Genomic DNA, 18,226 nt, shown 5'->3' on the forward strand with positions numbered 1-18,226 from the left:
GAGAAGAGGAAATTTTGGAATGCAGAAAAAGATAAACATGTTCAACTGCTGGAAGATACCAGATCTCGAGAGGGCCAAAGGGCTCGTCCATAAGGTGAGATAGGGCTGTGCTGGCAGCCTCCGGCTGACCTGCCCCAGCACCAGGCCAGCTGCATGATGCCCTACAAAGATGAGAATAGCTCAGAGAAGAATCCAAGAGGGGATCCAGGCAGAACTGATGGCTGGAATGTGCTATCAGCCCCTCCTCAACCCTCTCACCTTTACAGCCAGCTGAAGAAACCACAGAGATTTGTGCAAAGACTAGGGACTGCGAGGGCACTCAGAGTACTTGGTCTGTGCTCAGCTGCACCAATCACGTGGTAGCAGCCACTCAGCAATGGAGAGCCTGCAAGTCAGGTTCGAGCCGAGTTCACCCCGTATCTCTGCAGAGGATGAGCAAATCATCTCCACATGGGCAAAAGGAGAGTGTGGAGGAGAGGGGGAAGGCTGCCAGCACAAGGCTGCGGTTCAGATCCCTCTTGACAGCTCCCCAGCAGCCCCCGCATTGCCTGTCATTCCACAAAACAAACTTCAAAGTAAACAAGGCGCCCAGGACTGGGCCGTTGCAGCCACTCTATCATCGTTCAGGAGTATTTTCCTTCCTCCCCCCTCCTGAGCCATTGCTGTTTGATAGCATTTACACGAGCTGCCCAGAGCAGGATTTACAGGGCAGGTGCCTGAGCAAAGCACAGGAGAGCTGGCTGGGCCCCAGGCAAAAGGGGAAGAGGAGAGTTTCACAAAAGCCTTCAGATTGTGGTTTTATATGATAGGGACCGCAGAGCAACATCCATCTTCAGGCTTAACATTTCATCTCTAGATCAACAGTCCGTTCCTTCCCCCACGTTCAGCTGCAGCTGCTGGCTTATCTCTCCATTAAAGCATTTTCCTCTTATTGCGCAGTTCACATGAGGAGGAATAAATGCCAGATGGGTCTCCCCTCCAGGTCACCATGCTGCAGCCGCGGTCTAAGCTGCGGCCCAGGGCGACACTGGATTCTGCAGTCTTGGATTAATCACTGGCCAAAAACAGGAACTTTGAGAGAGTCAAGGCCAAGAACGTATACTCTGGGGGACAAGATTTCCAAACAGGAGGACTGAGAGTTTGCCTTCCTGGAAATTCCCATCCTGGAAGCACAAAGGTGCTGAGGGCAGAAGCCTTCAGAAGTGCTTGCAGGACCAATTTCCAAAAGCACGTAAGAAAGCAGGCACCCCAAAGCATGTTTTCAAAATTGGCTAGGGTACTTAGGAGCACAGTACTAAAGTGAAACAGAGCAGACTGTGCCAGGGTCCTACAGACTAGTTCTGAACAGCATCTGCACGTCTGAATTCAGCACTTCACCAGAGAAAAAGGTATATCCATGTTATCCTGTTGCTGGGCTGAGAAGGCTGCACAGCCTCCATTTCTGGAGAAGTCTGGGGAATGTTCATCCTGTAGATACAGTTTCTGGAGCCTAATGATCTAGGGATCTAATGATCTGAATACAGCCCTGCATTTCAGGACACCTTCAGAGGCTTGTTGGGTTGGCTAAAAACAATGTCTAAGGCTGAGGTCTCCCCAGTACTTATTCGGAAGCCCTATGATTAGCCTTTATCCAGCTGTCTAGAGGAGGAGAAGGTGCTCTTTATAGATCAGTTTTGAAAATATGTTTGTATCTGAATACACATAACTACACTGGTCAAATCCACACCAGTGGCTGACTCCTGTCCTGTCTGCACAGCAACCAAAGTCAAGACCTTGCTAAGGTCCATTTTGTTTGGTTTGGTACCTGCTACAAAGCATCCTCTGATGCTCACCCTGATGTGCACTCTGATGTGCACCCTATGCTATGGTGACATTGCCTGTCCTTCCTTCTCCCATCAATCTGTGGTTGTGCTTGCCTAGCTCTTTGTTCGTGCCTCTCTCAGCTGCCCTGGGGAAATGGGCAAGCCCTGGTATTTTTATTACCATTCTCAATGCTGCCAAGTGCTTGCGTCACTGGCAGGGAGAAGGCTGCGCTCTCTCTTAAGAAACACAGAGAAGATAAGACTGGACAGTTAAGAAAAGTCTTTAGAGGATTCTGCCAAACTTCAGGAAATTGGTGGAGCACCTTCCAAGCAGCTTCCTTGGATGCCTGTGTACTCTGTCACCGCTTGCTTTTCCCAGCGGCACTAGCCACAAGAGGTTACAACCGAACACAAGGCCCCTGCTTTCCAGACAGCAGTGCTGTGCCCCCACCCCCACGCCATAACCAGACACCCTAGATGTTATGCCATGTGTTCATATTGCAACAGAGGTCTCAGCATGGGACCACTGAGCCAGAAGAGTATGTAGGAAGTAGTTTGTATTGTGCCAACAGGAGGTCCCTATTAGACAGAGGAAGAGAACCAAGGAATCATCAATGTTGGCATCAACCCTTCCTGTAAACACCAGCTTACCCTGGTCAGGTCTCCCTAGTTCCTCATGTTGTGGCTGTCCGGCAGTAATGGCATTGCTAGTTACTACAGTGATAAGCAGGAAAGTCAGGAAGGCTGGGGTGAACCAGCTAGCTTCAAAGAGCTCCCCATCCCAGACAGGGCAGGAAGAAACTCACAGCCTCTTCTGGTGGATCTGAAGTTTGCCAGAGTGTCACTGTGGTTATTTAACTCTCTTGTCAGAGGCAAAAAGAAACTCTGCAGCCTTGAGCCATCCCTTGCCATGCTACAAGGCAAGGGGAGATGGCAGTCAGCATGGAGCAATTTCAGTTGTTACAGACACGATCAAAGTGCTTCATGCTGGGAGAAAACCTCCTGCAGGATCTACCCAGACCCACTCTGTGGAGCTGTGCCACTTGGCTGGTGCAAAAAGACGTGAGGCTGGGGTGCTGGCTGATCATTCAACGTCCTGCTACGATGAGCAAACCCTGCACTCCCTTCAAGCTCTTCCAGCTTCTCTCTGTTCCTGATATATTGAAGGAAATGCATGAAGGGGATGGCCAGTGGAGAGATCCCTCACCACTCCACTCAGAGCTGTCAGGGCCCGGGATCAGCTTTGAGGAAACTAGTGGCCAGTTGTGCTGCATTATACAAAAAAAAAAAAAAAAAAAAAAATCTGGCCATCTGCAACCTGAGTGCCTGATGGCTACCAGAGGAAGGCAGATTTGGGGAGATAAGGCTGTGCTTACTGGGCAGTCCCTCTCCCTGTCCTCCGCACCTCATTTCCAGCTGCAAAGTTCTTCCAGGCTAAAAGAAATGTGAATTCACAAAAAGCAGCCCATTGGCATGGCTGGCAGCCAAGAGCTGGGAGAGGAGGTCACAGGCTTCCTAGACTTCCTGATGCCCACTCTGAAAAGGAAATCACCAACGTTTGGACAGAAGCAGAGTACAGGCTCCATTTTTCTATCTGAGGGAGTTAGAGTGCAGGGGAAAGGATTTGCCTAAGGTCACAGAGGCAGAGGGATGAGATTTTCAATCCTGTGTTTACCTTCTAAGACTATCCTGATAGTGTGAGAAAAGCTAATAGAAGTACCTATGTGGCTTTGTTAATGAAAGTACGTTTATGAACAGATGGTGTTTCTAAAAGGCAAGAAAAGCTTCACTACTTCAATGCTGAGGCAGGGTGCTACCACATTGCCATCTAAGGCTTTGCTGAAGCTCAGGGATGTCTCCCTGACACTGCAGGAAACATCGTACTTTAAGTCTTGCAAGCAGTGCTGAGTTTGGGGTAATTAAAATGCTCTTGAAAATATGGCTGAAATAGATGTTTTTACTTGCTAATTGCAGAACCTACACTCTTTCTTTGGCTCCATTTTTGTCTATTTCTGTTTCCATGCTCTTTTAATACTGTGAGTGCGATATTTCTAATGAGTAACCATTTTGGCTGTGATGTCATTACACTGGATGGCAAAAGCAGAAATGGGTGCAAGCAGGCTACCCAGGGACTGTCAGGCACGTCGACATTTACAGGTGACAAACCATGATTTATGACCTCTATCATCCCACTTTAGCATCTGCCCTAGCTGATCAAGTCAATCTAAAGAATTGTTTTTCAAACCAGATTTTTCGGGGGATTTAGCAATGGCTATATTTTATCAAATCGCATAGCACAGAGCAAAGCCCAGCAACAGACAGGAAGGCTGTTTCACCAACTATCCTACAGTCCCCCCCAGGGACCTTCCATACTTTTAATTTTAGGGATATCTTCTTCCATATTGCAGAACTACTCCTGATCTTTACACTTACAAAATGCCTTTAGTGCTATCAGCTACACAGGCCACTTCCCTGTGTTCAGGTCTGTCCAGATTCACTGACACTTGGACACCTAATTTGATCTACACAACTAAAATCATACAAGAACCAGAGGAGCAGAGCAGCCCTGTCTTCTTTTCCTGGAAGCTCTAGCAAGTTGCTCAAAAGGCACAACTTGGGGTTGTGCACCCCTGTTGAGAGGATACGATCACAACTACAAACAAAGCAGACCAGAGCCCAGCACCCTGGACACAGCAAAAAGCCTGTGCAAAGACAGGCACAGCCACCCAGCAGATCCATGGGCTTGCGCTCCCTTGCACCAAAGAGTGGGAGCTGGTTCCCGAGCTCTGAAACAGCCAGATGCAAAAGCACACATTGCTTTCTAACAGCTCCCAGTGTAATCTTTATAGGACAGCACGTCCATTTCTGTCCCCGCATGGTCTGTTCCTCTTGAGCCACCTTACATTCAGGGACTTTGCTGCAAAGTGTCTGAGCACCCTGCTGACAGCTGCTCCTCCTCAGTTTAAATCTTTCTGTCTGCTGGACTGCGTGTCCCATGCTAATGTGAGACAAGGCAATGAGCTGGGTGCTGTCACCTCCTGGCTGCACAGGCAGTCTCTAAGACAGTCTCTAACTTCCCTCATTTCTTGAAAAAGTCTCCCAATAGCCAGGAAAGCTGCGAGCTACTTTCTGTCTCTTATAGCCCTTCCATGTCACGAAGTTAAAACACGGATAATACTTCTGTCCCTGCGTTTGGGCAACATCTCCTTGTAGGACACCTCTGTGGTACATCTGGTACTTTTCAGCCTACATGACACTGATACCACGGTGCCCTTTCTCAGCCCACCCTTCCAGGAATCCACATTGCAAGTGCTTTCTGCCTACCTCAAACATGAAAAGCTGCAGCTGAGCCAAGAGGGAAGCAAAAATCAGAGAAAGCCGGAGGGCACTTACTTTTCATAGTCGTGTTTGCAGTACAGCTGCCGGTTGCGACAGTAGCAGGTGCCAGAAAGCGGCTGCAGGCAGACAGCACATTTCACACAGCCTTCATGCCAGGATCGCTCATTGACTCGCAGGAGGAATCGGTCAGAGATGGGGGTGTCACAGCCAGCACACACCTCCCGCATTTTGGAGTCTGAACCTGGGCAGCAGTGAAAAGATGGCTTGAGAAGGAGGTTTCCTTTGCCCAGGGGCATGTTCTGAAGGAATGGTGTCTGCCTTTGGGGAAGGGGCTACGCTCAGCCTCACAGAAGTATTTGCTTGCAATCTACTACTGTTTTTTTAAAAGCCACGTGGTGTTAGTGTCAGTCACCAAACATACACAGGAGAGCAAAAAGGGAGGCTCTGCATGGAGTTCATTGTAACAGCCTTTAAAAAAAGATGCAAAAGTTTGCTCTGAAAAACATAAGAAAGCAGCATGTTCCGGGCTTCTCTGCAGTTTCCAGGTGGTAAATTACAGGTGAACCAAAAGTCCACAGTTACCGCATTGTATAAATTGCAGAGGATGTGAATAGAAAGATTTTAGAAAACACACATGCTTGAGGACTGGAGAAAAATGTGAAGCAGATCCATTTCTGTGTGTCTCGGCAGGACACTGTGGGTGCGGAGCTCCTTGGAAACCTTGGTCCAGGTCAAAGGATAGATCTGGATCTGAATTCTACCCAATTTCACTCTGGACTTGGTGCTAAGCTGCTTATAATAGAAAAAGCTCCAGAGATTTGGGATTTTTTTCCCCTCAGTGTTATCAGCATGCAAATCTATGGCTGCCCTTCAAAGGCTTCTTAATGATAACTTCAAGGTAAAGGAGTGAGTAATAAACACACTATCTGGTGCACTGGATCTAGTTTGTGGGCTGAGCCAGGTAGAGACACCATCATTGATGTGCACAGTCTCTACAACCATTGTGCCAAGCTCCTCGGGTTTTATGAGTGCTTACCTGTGTCCTCTCCCTCTCCAACCTCTTGATTCTTTTATCCTCATGTAAGCTTGTGGATCCTGGGGTAACATCTGTCCAGGCCCTCTTGCAGGGCTAGGAGGGATAATGGCTGGTTACATGGGTGAAGCCTATGTCTATTTTAAAAGGCAGAGTGAGGAGCAGGACTCCAGCAGCTCTATGCCTGGCAGCAAGCTGTCAAGGGAAGCCATTGTGCTGGGTCTTTGAGAAATGGGGGATTGACAAGTCCAGGCCTTTAGGGAACACTAAGCCTAGCCCTGATATTGATCAGTGTCCCAGTGCAAGGAGTCAGGAAGGCTTGTGCTGGCCTCTGCACAACAGGAATTAGTCTGCATCAAAGACAACAAGTGACAGTGGCAGACGTGCATGGCAGAAGGCACATTCCAGATACGGAGCTTTGTACCCCTACACAAAACTAGAAGATACACAGTAGCCCAGCCCCAGCAGGGCCTCTACAGCAATGTGTGCAACATGCAGAGGCTTCCCAGGCCCACAGAGCTCATGTCCAAGGCACAGCAAGGCAGCCCTTACACCTGACCACAGTCCTCCAGTGATTAAGATCCCACTCAGACCCCAAATCAGCCCATCAGCAACTTGCCTTCAGGCTCCTTGGACTCAGCAGATTCAAACTGCCTGCCACTGGTGGCAGGAGGACTGCAGACTGGAACATCAGACAGGACTACGACAGTGATGCAAGATGCAGGGAGTCAGAAGGGATCCACGAATAAGAAGCTTTCTAAACATTTGCCTTGACCAAGTTTAGCTGCAGCCAGACTGCTACTTTGCAGTGCCCTGAATTCACTTGAAAACATAGCAAATATAAATGAGACCAGCCCTAAGAAGTTTGGACAAAGGCAGGTGGTCCACTCGACCTTTAAGGGCACTGCTGCTACATCGAAGAAGGAAGAACTGTCTGCAGTAAGTAAGTTTGGTAATCTGGATTTGCTGCTCTAGCGAGTGCCTTGGGAGACCATGGTGTCTTGCATGAAAGCAGTTCTTGCCACATTTTACTGCTGCTCTTGGGTTTAGGCTCTGCATCACCAGGATCCCAGCCAACTCCCCCAGCTGAACCTGCAGACATACTGCCTGGGTAGCACAGAGAGGAGCAAGGTTGCCCACTTGGTTGCTCAGTGCCTTTGCCAACACCTAGCACTTAGCAGCAACTCAAGCCCTTTGCAGCTTCCAGATTCCGCACAAGTTGTTAACTAAACAGTAGGGCCTGGAAATCAGAGGAGAAGACCCTGGGAACCTTCCTGCACTCTTTACAGCAGCAGGACAGTCCCCTTGGAAACCCAAGGGGAATGGCTGAGGCTGTATGGACAGAGCCAAGGCTCTGGGCATGGGCCTGCAGTGCACAGCAGCCATGGGGAGAAAGTGGTGAGACAAGCACTTGAGTAAGTGCAGAGACACCCTACCGAGACATGCTCCAGCCACATCTTCTGTGTGACCCTGTGTAAGTCACTTCTTGACTAGTTCTTAGTCGTTTCCATTTTATCTAGACAATCTGGGGCATTTTTGACAAAATCGGTTCTATTTGCAGTGTTTTTTTTGCCAGTGTAACCATCAGTGAACAGAGCAGGGTTTTATCCATGTACTTATAAAAGCCTTGCACTACCTCAAAAAACAAGGATGATAAATGTCTCTGTTGTTTTGAGGGAACTTGGTGGGGGCTCCCACCAGTATCATTCTCATCAGGATCCCTCGCCTTCAGGCAGCAAGCCACTTCAGTCCTAACAACTCCAGTCCAGATCAAAAGTGCCAAGCCCTAGCAGCTGAGAGAAGATTCACTGGAAGGGCAGTTTTCAAAGAAGGGAGCTTATAAAGAAAGTAATGTTTTAAGAAGTTTATTTGTTTTGCATTCCTCTAATGCAGGGGTGCTGATTTTTCCTTATTAAGGAGCAGCAACTGCAAGCTTTTCATGAGAGAAAATGGGGATTTTAGCACAGTAACAAGAAAAAAGAACGTGACCCAGCCCTGGACCTGTCTATTCAGCTAACTTTCTCCAAGCTACAGGAGGCTGTGCCTGCCATTCATGTGTGGTTGTTTGTGCTAGAGCAGCAGCACACTGGTACCAAAGCTAGTACAAGAGAGCTGTAATTGTATAGCATTTAATGGGACAGCATAAATGTCCAAGGTAATAAGCAGTCAAGTCCTGGCTTAGCAGTGGGCATGTGCAGAAAGAAGTTCCGTGCAGAAGGCAGATGCTTTCCCACCTTAGTCAAACCTCCACTTTTAACTTTTCTTTTTAAAACTCTGCTATTAACTTTTTCAGTCAATGATTTTTACCCTGCTTGACTTTTACCCCATGGGCTGCATAATATCACAGGACCAATCAAACTTCCAGTGGGTGAGTTTAGGGCATCTGTAGCTCTGACAACTCAAAATTCCTATTTAATCTGAGGGGAAGAGGGAGGAAGTAGGGAATAATTGAATACCAAATTAGTCTGACAGCAGAAAGCAGATATTGAAATAGCCAAGGAAAGGGGAGATCTGTAAATTCGGATAATTCTAAAAGCTTTAGGGAGAGTCACAAAACTTCAGACCCATGGAGGGTTGCTCCCCCCCCCCCCCCGTCAAAACACACTTTACGTTATATTCAGTAACCAGGCGAGGTGGTTGCCAGGGATTATGGCTTGTGGAATGCAACAGAATCCTGCCCACTGCCAGCACATATTGTGACTTGCCAGCACGGGATACACTGGCAGCGCCTGGGTTTAGGGCCCAGGTTTATTGCTGGGCGATAACGCACACCTGGAGTCTTGCTCAGCACAAGTCCAAGAACCCAGTGATATCTTAGCAAAACGCAAGACAAGCGAATGATGCTGTCAGTCCAGGGAGGATAAGGGATGCAAAAAGTCTTGGGAAAACTGCTGGTTTGCATGACATCTTACCACAACTAGCTCAGCAGAAAGACTTGAAACTGAAAGTAAAGGAGGTTCTGCCTAACACTGGCTGAAAGACATCAGGCTTTGGAATCAATCTTATAAAAATACAACAGCTTGAACTAGTAAATACACTAAAAAAAGCAATTCCAGACAACGATGTTGCAGCTCTCCAAGAAAGGAAAACAGCATGAAGAGTGGGCTAAGAATCAGGGAGTCACGCAGCATCAATATGAAAGGGAGTTTGCCTTCAGAGGCTTCATTTCAGTATTGTTCTGACTCAAACCATCACTGAATTGCACTGCCACACAACCAGACCCTCCCAGTACTCACATACACCAGAGCAGCCCGTCCCAGCGCAGCTTTGGTATGGCAACTTCACAACTTGTGTGCAGACAGATATCCCCACTCGAGTTTACGACGTGGGTCAGCAATCCCAGCTATTATCCATATTTGTGTTGGCTAAAGGCCTACAGACAACAGCCTCACTGTGCACAGTGGCACTGCATAAAAAGGGCAAAATGGAACAGAATGAACTGAGGCGCAGAGGAACAAAAGGGACTTGCCCAGGGAGTTTGGGCAGACTAGGGATTGGACTGTCGGCCTTCCCTGTTCCTTCACTCAGGGCTCTGTGCCTTGGGTTCTGCTAATTGCAGACACTGCATGCTGTAAGGACGTGCAAGCCCCAGCCCAGATAGCCCCAGCTGCTTTGGAGTTGCAAGATGGCACTTTGCAACATGCCAGTATCTTACGAGAGCTTTATCTGTCTCAAAACTGGCAACACAGAGCCCATCTGACCGAGGTGGTGCTCCCTGTCCCTTTGCCACATGGACAAGGCCAGCGAAAGGAATCACCTTCCCAAGCCGGGAAGAAATAAGGTAGAGAAACAAGGAGTGCAGCTCACTACAAACAAGGTCGTGCAGCCAGGGGCACCCAGGTAGCGCAGGGAGCACTCAGGCAGGGCCAGGTGGTCCCAGAGCAACTTGTGGGCACAGAGAAACCCCTGGAGTAGACCAGGCGTAGCAACAACGAGGACTGAGAAGCAGCCCCGGGTGCTGCCTGGCTACCCTTGATGGAACCGAGCCTGAGGGTTTGGTCGCCGCGCACTGCGGGGCTCCAGTAGCCGGGCCCGGCGTGAGCCCCGCTCCCCTGCTCTCCGGCACTCACCGAAGCCCAGAACCGGCGTAGCCTGCTGCAGGCAGGACGGAGCCTCTTCCGTCTTCATGCCGGCGGCCAGCGCGGGGGCTGCGGAGCGAAGAGGCACGTTAGAGCTGGCTGCGGAGCCCGGCGGAGCAAGAGTCGAGCTGCAGGGTCCTGCACCGGCCGGCCCCGGCGGGTCCGAGCTGCCCGCGACACCCCAGCGCCGCGGGCGTTTTCTGCTTTCCAGAGCCCCGGCGAGCTCCGGCTAACGAACGGCAACGAAATCGCCGCGGTGGCGGTGTGCATCCACCCCGCTCCGCCCGCTCCCGTTGGGGTAAATACCGACCTCGCCCCCGGCACCCGCCCCGGGCGTCGTGCCCACGCGGAGCCGCGACGACGGTGCCGCGAGTCGCCCCGCCGCTGCCCCCCTCCCGTCGGGACACGGCGGCCCGACGGGGCACCCCAGTGCCGCGCCCCCGCCGCGCCACTGCAGGCTCGGGGCAGGCTCTGCGCGGACGGACGGGGCGCACGCAGGCTGAGCGCCCCGTTCCCGTGCGGGGCAGCCCCCGCCGCCCGGGCACCGCCGCCGCGTCCCGCCCGCCCCGTCCGCGCGCGGCACCTACCGGGGGCGCGGCTGCCCCGCGCCGGCAGCGGCGGCAGCGGCGGCGGCGGCGGCGCGGCGGGGAGCGGAGAGGGGCGCGACTGTGCGCGGGGCAGAGCGCGCAGCCCCCGCCCGTGTCCGCGCCCGTGAGCGCTGCCGCCCCCCGCCTCCCCCGGGAGCGCGCCTGAGCCGGGAGCGCGTCGGGGGCCCCATCAAGGCGGGACCCCCGCGGACCCGGGCCCCCCCCCGCCCCCCGCGCCGGCGCAGCCCCGTGAGCGAAGAGCCCCTGGAGAGGCGATGCCGACGGCGCCCTGGCAGCGGCGGAGCTCCCCAAGACGGGGGGCTCGGCGGCGAGGGTGGGGGTGGCCCGGGGGCTCCGCGTCGCCGGTGCCGTTGACCCACCGCCGGTTCAGGGTGCACCGCGCGGCTCCCGGGCTCCTGCACACAGCGGGGGTTGCGGTGTCACCGACAGGGCGGGCGGCGGCGCGTCCTCCCGCCGTCGGGGCGGCCGTGGCCCCGCTCGGCCCCGGGTGCCCGTCCCGCGGCGGCGGCGGCCCCGGCACGGCGCGGCCGGCCCCGTCGGCGGGTGGCCGGAGCCCCGCGGCCCCGGCCCGAGCTCAGCCCGATTCGATGCCTTTGTCTCTCCCCAGGTTTCGCAAACGAATCTGCCCTCGGCGTCGTTCGGGGAGCGGGGAGAAAACGGGGAGGCGCGGGCGGGAGCAGCGCCCGGGTCTGGCCGGCCGGGCTCGCCGCTCCGAGCCGAACAGGACCGGGCCGGCTGGGGCGCCCCACTGCCCGGCTTCCAGCGCCGCTTCCCGGGACGAGCCCGAGAGCATCCGCGCCTGGGCCGGCAGCAAGTCCAGAACTTCAGGCTGCCCCGGGTCGAGGTGGGACCCCGGGGCGGTGGCTGCCCCCGCAGGCACCGCGTGGGGTGGAGACTGAGGCTCGCCTTGCTGGAGCTCCCAGTTCAGGTGGCCCCGGTGGGTGCCCGCGGCATTTGCAGGTGCGGGGCTGGGGTGGGCTGCTGCTTCTACCGCGCCGGGCCTCCAGGTGAGTGCCTGCCCCGAGTGAAAGGGGGAAAAGGCAGGGGCTGTCCCGAGCTGCCCGTGGGCAGGGCACAGCCGGGCACTCCGGTAGCTGGTGTCTGAAAGTGGCTGACATCTGCTCCCTGCAGTGCGCACACTCGTGTACATACCTCACACTTTGCAGAGTGCTTTCACACATGCACACATTCCCTCTCTGCAGTATGCCCGCACACGTATGCGCGCACGCGCGCGCACACACACACACACACACACACACACACACAGAGAGAGACACTGTCTCTGGCTTCTTTAGACCAGGGGCCCATTCATGGTTCAAGCAAAGCCACAGAAGAGCCTGTGCCTGAAACCCATTTGGCAGCACATTATGCGGCAGCTTGTCTGAGCCGGGACATGCCAGGCAGTCTTGTGCAAGCGGAGACAAGCAGTGGTGGGCACACCATCAGTATGGACACACATCAAAGGGGGGGACTGTGAAGGGAGCGCCCTTCGTACACGTGTCAGGGAAAGGGGAGTCCAGCCCAGGATTCAGGTGCCAGGGACATGAGTGTCTGACTCGAGCATCTCCATACATCAAAGAAGAGCTCAACACCTCTGAAGACAGACTGCTGAGGGATTTCAGTACCAAGGTTCAGCATAAGTCTGCCCTGTCCTACCAGGTGAATAGACTTTTTTTTTTATTGCAGATATAATAACACTTGTTTGGGTGCTGGGAATGCTGTGATACAACAGGAAAAAAAAGGCAAAAAAAAAATTCTCTTCCTTGCAAGGGCTTTGAGATGGATGGAAATACAGTTCAAGAATTGGGTATCATTAACTGCTATTAGTGCAGACATGAATGATGTGAATGGTCCTTCCCCAACATTTGCTGTACCTTTGCCAGTCACTAGTGAAGTGACAGGGAATTGAACAATGATCAAGTTTTGTCTGGTGACAAACAAATACTGGGCAATTTTGTAATGTGAAATTCAAACTAAAAAAAGGGAAAAGCTATGAAAATGATTTCTTTTTCTCTACAGGAACACTGAATCTCATTTCCTGTCCAGCTGCTGCTGTCACCACCTCCCCAGAGACAGTGCTTACTGAAACCCTCAGTGTCCCACAGCCTGGCCTGGATGCTTTGTTGGCAGGGACCTGAGCCAGGAGGGAGCAGGATCTTTGGGTAAGAGCAGCCCCAACTCCAAGGAAGGCAACAGCAGGCAGTGGAGCCAGGGTTGGCAGAGTTGCAGTTAGAGATGCAGCTTTGTCGCTAGCACCAAACCCCTTTTGGAGCAGGAGGGGTTCACAGTGGAGGCACCTCTGCTGGCTCACCTCAGATGTGGTCTGGCAATGCCATAGCCTACTCCAAGCCACCAATCCCTGATGCTCCCAAGGGAGAGCTGCCCCAGGCCTGTCCAAGGACATGGCATTGGGTGACCCTCCCACATGCACACTCTCTGCCCCACTTGCGCCCAGCCTGCTGTGTGCTCCTGCTAGGGGTGCTGTCCTGTGGCTTGGCTGCCGACGTGCACGACATCTGTGCCTGCTGCGGTTCCCAGCTCACCCTGACTCCCCTTGCACACACAAGCACACCTAGAAACAGAGAGGCCGTTTTAACCAGAGCATTGCTCCAGAGCAATGATTGTCCTTTATTAAGCTGAGCTCCCTGTGGAGAACCAGGACTCCTCCAATGTTGCTTAGGACCATTAAAGTCCACCTCTGTCCTTCCTCATGACAGTGTAGTTTCCACTGGCTGAGAGGAACCAGCAGAAAATGGACACTTGGATAGCATAAATTAAAAACAGAAAGGAGCATCCACAGTGTTGGAGCACAGGATGTTGCCTTCACAAACAGCTCAGGTTGGGTGCAGCACACTGGCTTTGCTCAACACCTTTCATGTGGGCACAGGCTTTTCACAGATGTAGTAGCACTCATAGCTGCAGTAGACATCATTCCACTGCCCGAAGTTCCAGATGTGGGCACAGTCCTCGTTACCACTGTTGTTGGGCTCTCCTTCCTTCCAGAATCTGGGGAGAGAGGGAACCCCAGGGAGCATCCCAGAGCTTGGCCTGAATGGTGCTGCTTTCCCTATCACTCAGGAAGGGTGGGCACTAGCTAAAATTATCCAATTTTAGATGACTTTAGATGCCAGCTCCTGTCTTTGATACCATGTTAGACCTGGTGTAAGTGCCTGTCCCATACTGCTTTCCAAGGCCTCCCTTGGTGGGTATAGAGCAAAGCAGGGAAATCCAGGCTGCAAGTGCCTTTGAGCTGATCTGGAGGTGTGCACAGGTGGGGAAGGTGCCTGCTGTTCTAGGGTGAGGGCATGGCAGAGAAGGTCAGGCTGGCACTCACGTGAATGAGGTTTTGTAGTCAGTCCCGTCGATCCATTCCCATTCTCCTTCCAAGTTCTCATCTGTGAGCCCAATCCAGAAGCGTTCGTTCCTTGTCCTGAACATGACAAAATTCTGCAGCAGGGAGATGGATCAGGAGGGAATGCACCAGGAAACAGTTGCTAAGGTGAACAGGCTCAGGGCAGTGGGAGCTCTGCATCTGGCTATTTGTTTGCTATGTGGAGAAGCAGGACAGGCACTGGTGGGGCAGGATCTTTGCTGTGTCTAAGCATCCCACAGAAGACAGAAACTCGGGCGCCCAAGCTGGGCATGCAGCAGGCGGGCAGAGCGAGTTGTGCCTGCTCTCTGCTGGCTGGTGCAGAGGATAACAGCAGGCACCTGCTGTGGACTGCTCTGGCTGCCCAGCAAGAGGCTGAGGCCAGTGTGCGTAGGGTGAGAGCACTGAACAAGGATGGTACAGGGGGTTCTGCAGGAGGTCAGGGCTGCAGATGAGACTCAGGCAAGCCTGGGCCTTCTTGGCTATTGCTGGGGTCTTTACCTGCTTGGCATAGCTGTCAATGATAGCCAGCTGTGAATGCATCTCTTCACACTCAGCCTTTGCCTTGTGCCAGCTCATTTTACGCAGGGAGAAGTAGTAACATTTTTTGTCAAAGTATTCCCACTCTCTGGATCCAGGACCACAGGGAAACACTGCCAAAAGTAAGGAGTGAGGGAAATCAGAGAGCCTGTTTCTGGCAGTTGTTTTGATCCTCACCAGACACCCCAGCATGAGGGTTTTCCTAGCTGTATTGCAGTGCTGAACACTGACTGGTATAGACACAATGGCATGACTCTGAAGCCTAATATATATTGGATTCTCATGAATGTGGCAACTGGCACCAAAAAAGGCTCCTACTGCAGGGAGATTTTTTTTCCCAAAAAATATAATAGTATAAGATTTCTGGGAACCAGACTCCAGATCAAACAAACATAGTTGAGGCCAGAATCCCTCGTGCTGGTGTGTGAGGCCATGCAAGTTAGAAGAGATGATCATACAGCCCTCTTGGCAACCGCTAGAAGACCTCTCAGCAGGGGAGCCTGAGGACATCTGCAAGACAGCACAGGTGCTGCTTGCCACTGGCAAATCCAGAAGGAGACAAGCCTTAGTAAAGGAAATGCAGAGCAGGAACACTACATGGATATTTTAGGAGGATTGCAGAAGGGGGGGGGAAGCCTGGGAGAAGCACATTGGAAGCAGGACCCCTTTGTGGTCTTGGGTAGCATTCAAGACTTACACAGAAAATCCGTGCCAGAATAGTTCTGTTTCTGTTCCAGGTGCACCTCATGGACTTTAGAAGAAAGGGCTGAAACTATTATAAGAAAGAGAAAGGTGCTGGGTTGTTGGTTGCATTGTTTGTGTTACTCATGCCTTGACTACCTGCAAGCACATCACCCATCAAGACTAGAGACATGTTCTGTTCTATCTTGTTTAACCTGCTGGGGATGCCGCTTTCCAGCAGGCTGCAGGGCAAAGGAATCCCAGGACACAGCATACTGGCTTGTAACCTGGCTTGTAGCTGGAGACCACAGTATGGACTTCAACAGTCACTACATGGGACAGTCTGGGTGTCCCTCTCCTTACACAGCCCTCTCCTATGCGTCACTGAGATCCACAAATACCCTTGTGGGGCTTTGCTTGAACAAGCCCAGCGGCTGCACCTTCTTGCTCAGGTCTCAGCAAAGCCTGTGAGCCCCTGCCAGATGGTGATAGCACCATGCGTGTGCACATGGCTGTCTCCCATCCTTCGAGGGAGGCTCCATCCCATCATGGGCCCATACAGAGTCTGTGCACAGTGACTCCTGGTTTTGGGCTGTTGCAATATGGGTTACAAGGACCTACAGGGATCTATGTGCATGAGTGTGCACTTAGACCTCATATATCTCTTGGTTCTACCTGATTAATTGATTAGCAAGAGATAAACATCTCTTCAAAGATGTCACAGTACCTCTGGAGAGTGACACAGCAAACAGGGTGATGATCAGCAAGAAAGAGAGTGCCAGAAGCAAGTATACCGTGAAAAAAGATCTCAGCTTCTGCTGGAAAAAGTTTCTGTCTTTAAAACAAACACAGAAACAGATGTGAAAATATTCCCTCTGATAACTAGATTAAAGTTTCATAACTTCTATGATTCCATTTATAGGAGGGTTAATAAATAACCTGCATTAGTTTACTCTTTGCTATACAAACCAAGAATTCGATTATAATGCTCAAAACCATCTATAGCACAGCTGACTAACAGCTATCATAGACTTGCATTGTATTAGCAGTGATGTGGCCTTGTTAAAGGGCAGGGCAGATGATCTGCAAATTGCCACACAAGCAAAACAAAAAGCCAAAGCTTCCTCCAAAGAAATTATAACCTTATCGCATATATTTTGGAACATAACGTGTTTCTAAACCCTTCTGGCTATTTATTAACCCTTTTCAAAAGGGAGGACTCTTCTCTGTCCCTAGCTGATGTCAACTGCTCTTCTCTCCCCTCAGGGCTGTTAAACCTTGGACCTACCCTTGGAAGATTTACAAGGGTGCTAGGTCACTCAGTTTAGGGAGCTCAACTTGGGAAGTTTCCAGGAGGAACCCAGTTTTACTTTGATCCAGGACACTTCCAGACTGAATGCTCGTACTCTCAGCTATTGCTTGTTGGGCACCCAAATAATCAACAGCTTTAGAGGAGCTGCAGACCTTCACATCAGCAACACCCCACATCTGCAGCAAAGCCCCCTTCACCCATATTCTGAGTCTTTACCCCAGGGACAATCCTACACTACAGCTCTTACTGGGTGGGTTTCCTCACCTCTACCAGTCAATCCCATTAGAGTTAATTAGCCAAGCTGCCTAAGCACACAAGGACCTGGTTAGGTAGGAGTAGTGAGACCTTCATCTCCTCTAGAAGTTAAGCACATGGGCATATCAGAAAAGAAAGACTATGCTACAGGATCCAGCTTTGCTGCTCTTGTTGCTCCTACCTCTCTCCTGGGGGCAGTGGCTTGAAGGGGAAGCTTTGCAGAAATTTACCTTTAAAAATGTGCAGCTCGTCCTGAAGACACTCCTCATCCATCCTGTTAAACTGGTGAGTTTTAAAGAAACAGAGGCAGTTTTGTTTAGCCTTGGGATGTGGACCAAGTAAGTGGAAGCTTGCTCACTAGAATATTTAGAATAGAAAATCTGCAATAACTCTGGAGGTGCTTGCTCCAATAGTTAAATTTTAACGAGCAGTTTTTAGACTGTATCCCATTGGTTTGTCTTTTCAAATTACTGTTTTGGATTGTGTCAACTTCCAATAACTAATCTTACTGAAGGTTCTCATCTGGCCAAACAGAATGTTCTTTTCGTTTGCAATGCTTATGGTCACTTTGGAGTACAAAGTGCAACTTCCCAGTTTCTGAACCTGTTCCCTCAAGTATAAAAGAGTAAAAACACTACTTTGCAAAATAGGAAGTGTTCTTGCTTGGAAAAGCAGCTACTTAGCAACTGCTGAAGGCAAAATGATCCTCCCGATAGATGCACTTACACAAGAAAATAAAATGGATCCAGGGCTGATACAGCATCTGTGTTAATGATGTGCCTTATAAATCTATGCATGACAGATGTGCAGTATCTACTTTCTAATTAAGTGGAGCCCCCTGTACTGGTTGATAATCCACAAGTTTCACAAACCTCCCAGAGTTTTCTGTATGATAGAAACTTAGCTTTTCACTTTGGCGGTTGTGAATTTTCACTCCTCTCAACTCCAATATGACTTTGAGACCTACTTTATACCCCAGTTTCACTGCAAAACACACAGGTTTTAGCCATTTTTGCTAAGTTTTTTGATCTGTATTTAAAAAAACAAACAAACAAAACCAAACTTCTTTGATTTCATGTGTTTATAGACAGCAGTAGGACAGGGTTGGGAGAAGAACCATTTACATTAAAGGATAACGCTGGCAAAAGATGAAATGGAGATAACCAATCCAGGACACTGCTTAGGCTAGAAATTGGAAACAATAAGG

General features: G+C 51.1%; 1 protein-coding gene across 1 annotated transcript; it reads right to left on the bottom strand.

The window, feature by feature from the left end:
• Positions 1-13,734: 13,734 nt before the first annotated feature.
• LOC134152730 (hepatic lectin-like) lies at positions 13,735-17,292 on the bottom strand. The gene is made up of 6 exons (XM_062598324.1): positions 17,201-17,292; positions 16,180-16,334; positions 15,469-15,543; positions 14,733-14,884; positions 14,196-14,308; positions 13,735-13,867 (listed from the first exon to the last, which is right to left on the bottom strand). Exons 1-6 carry the CDS (start codon positions 17,290-17,292, stop codon positions 13,735-13,737), a joined length of 720 nt encoding a protein of 239 aa, XP_062454308.1.
• Positions 17,293-18,226: the final 934 nt, after the last annotated feature.

The sequence above is a fragment of the Rhea pennata genome, chromosome 33 (assembly GCF_028389875.1).
Source record: "Rhea pennata isolate bPtePen1 chromosome 33, bPtePen1.pri, whole genome shotgun sequence".
Taxonomy (NCBI): Eukaryota; Metazoa; Chordata; class Aves; order Rheiformes; family Rheidae; genus Rhea; species Rhea pennata.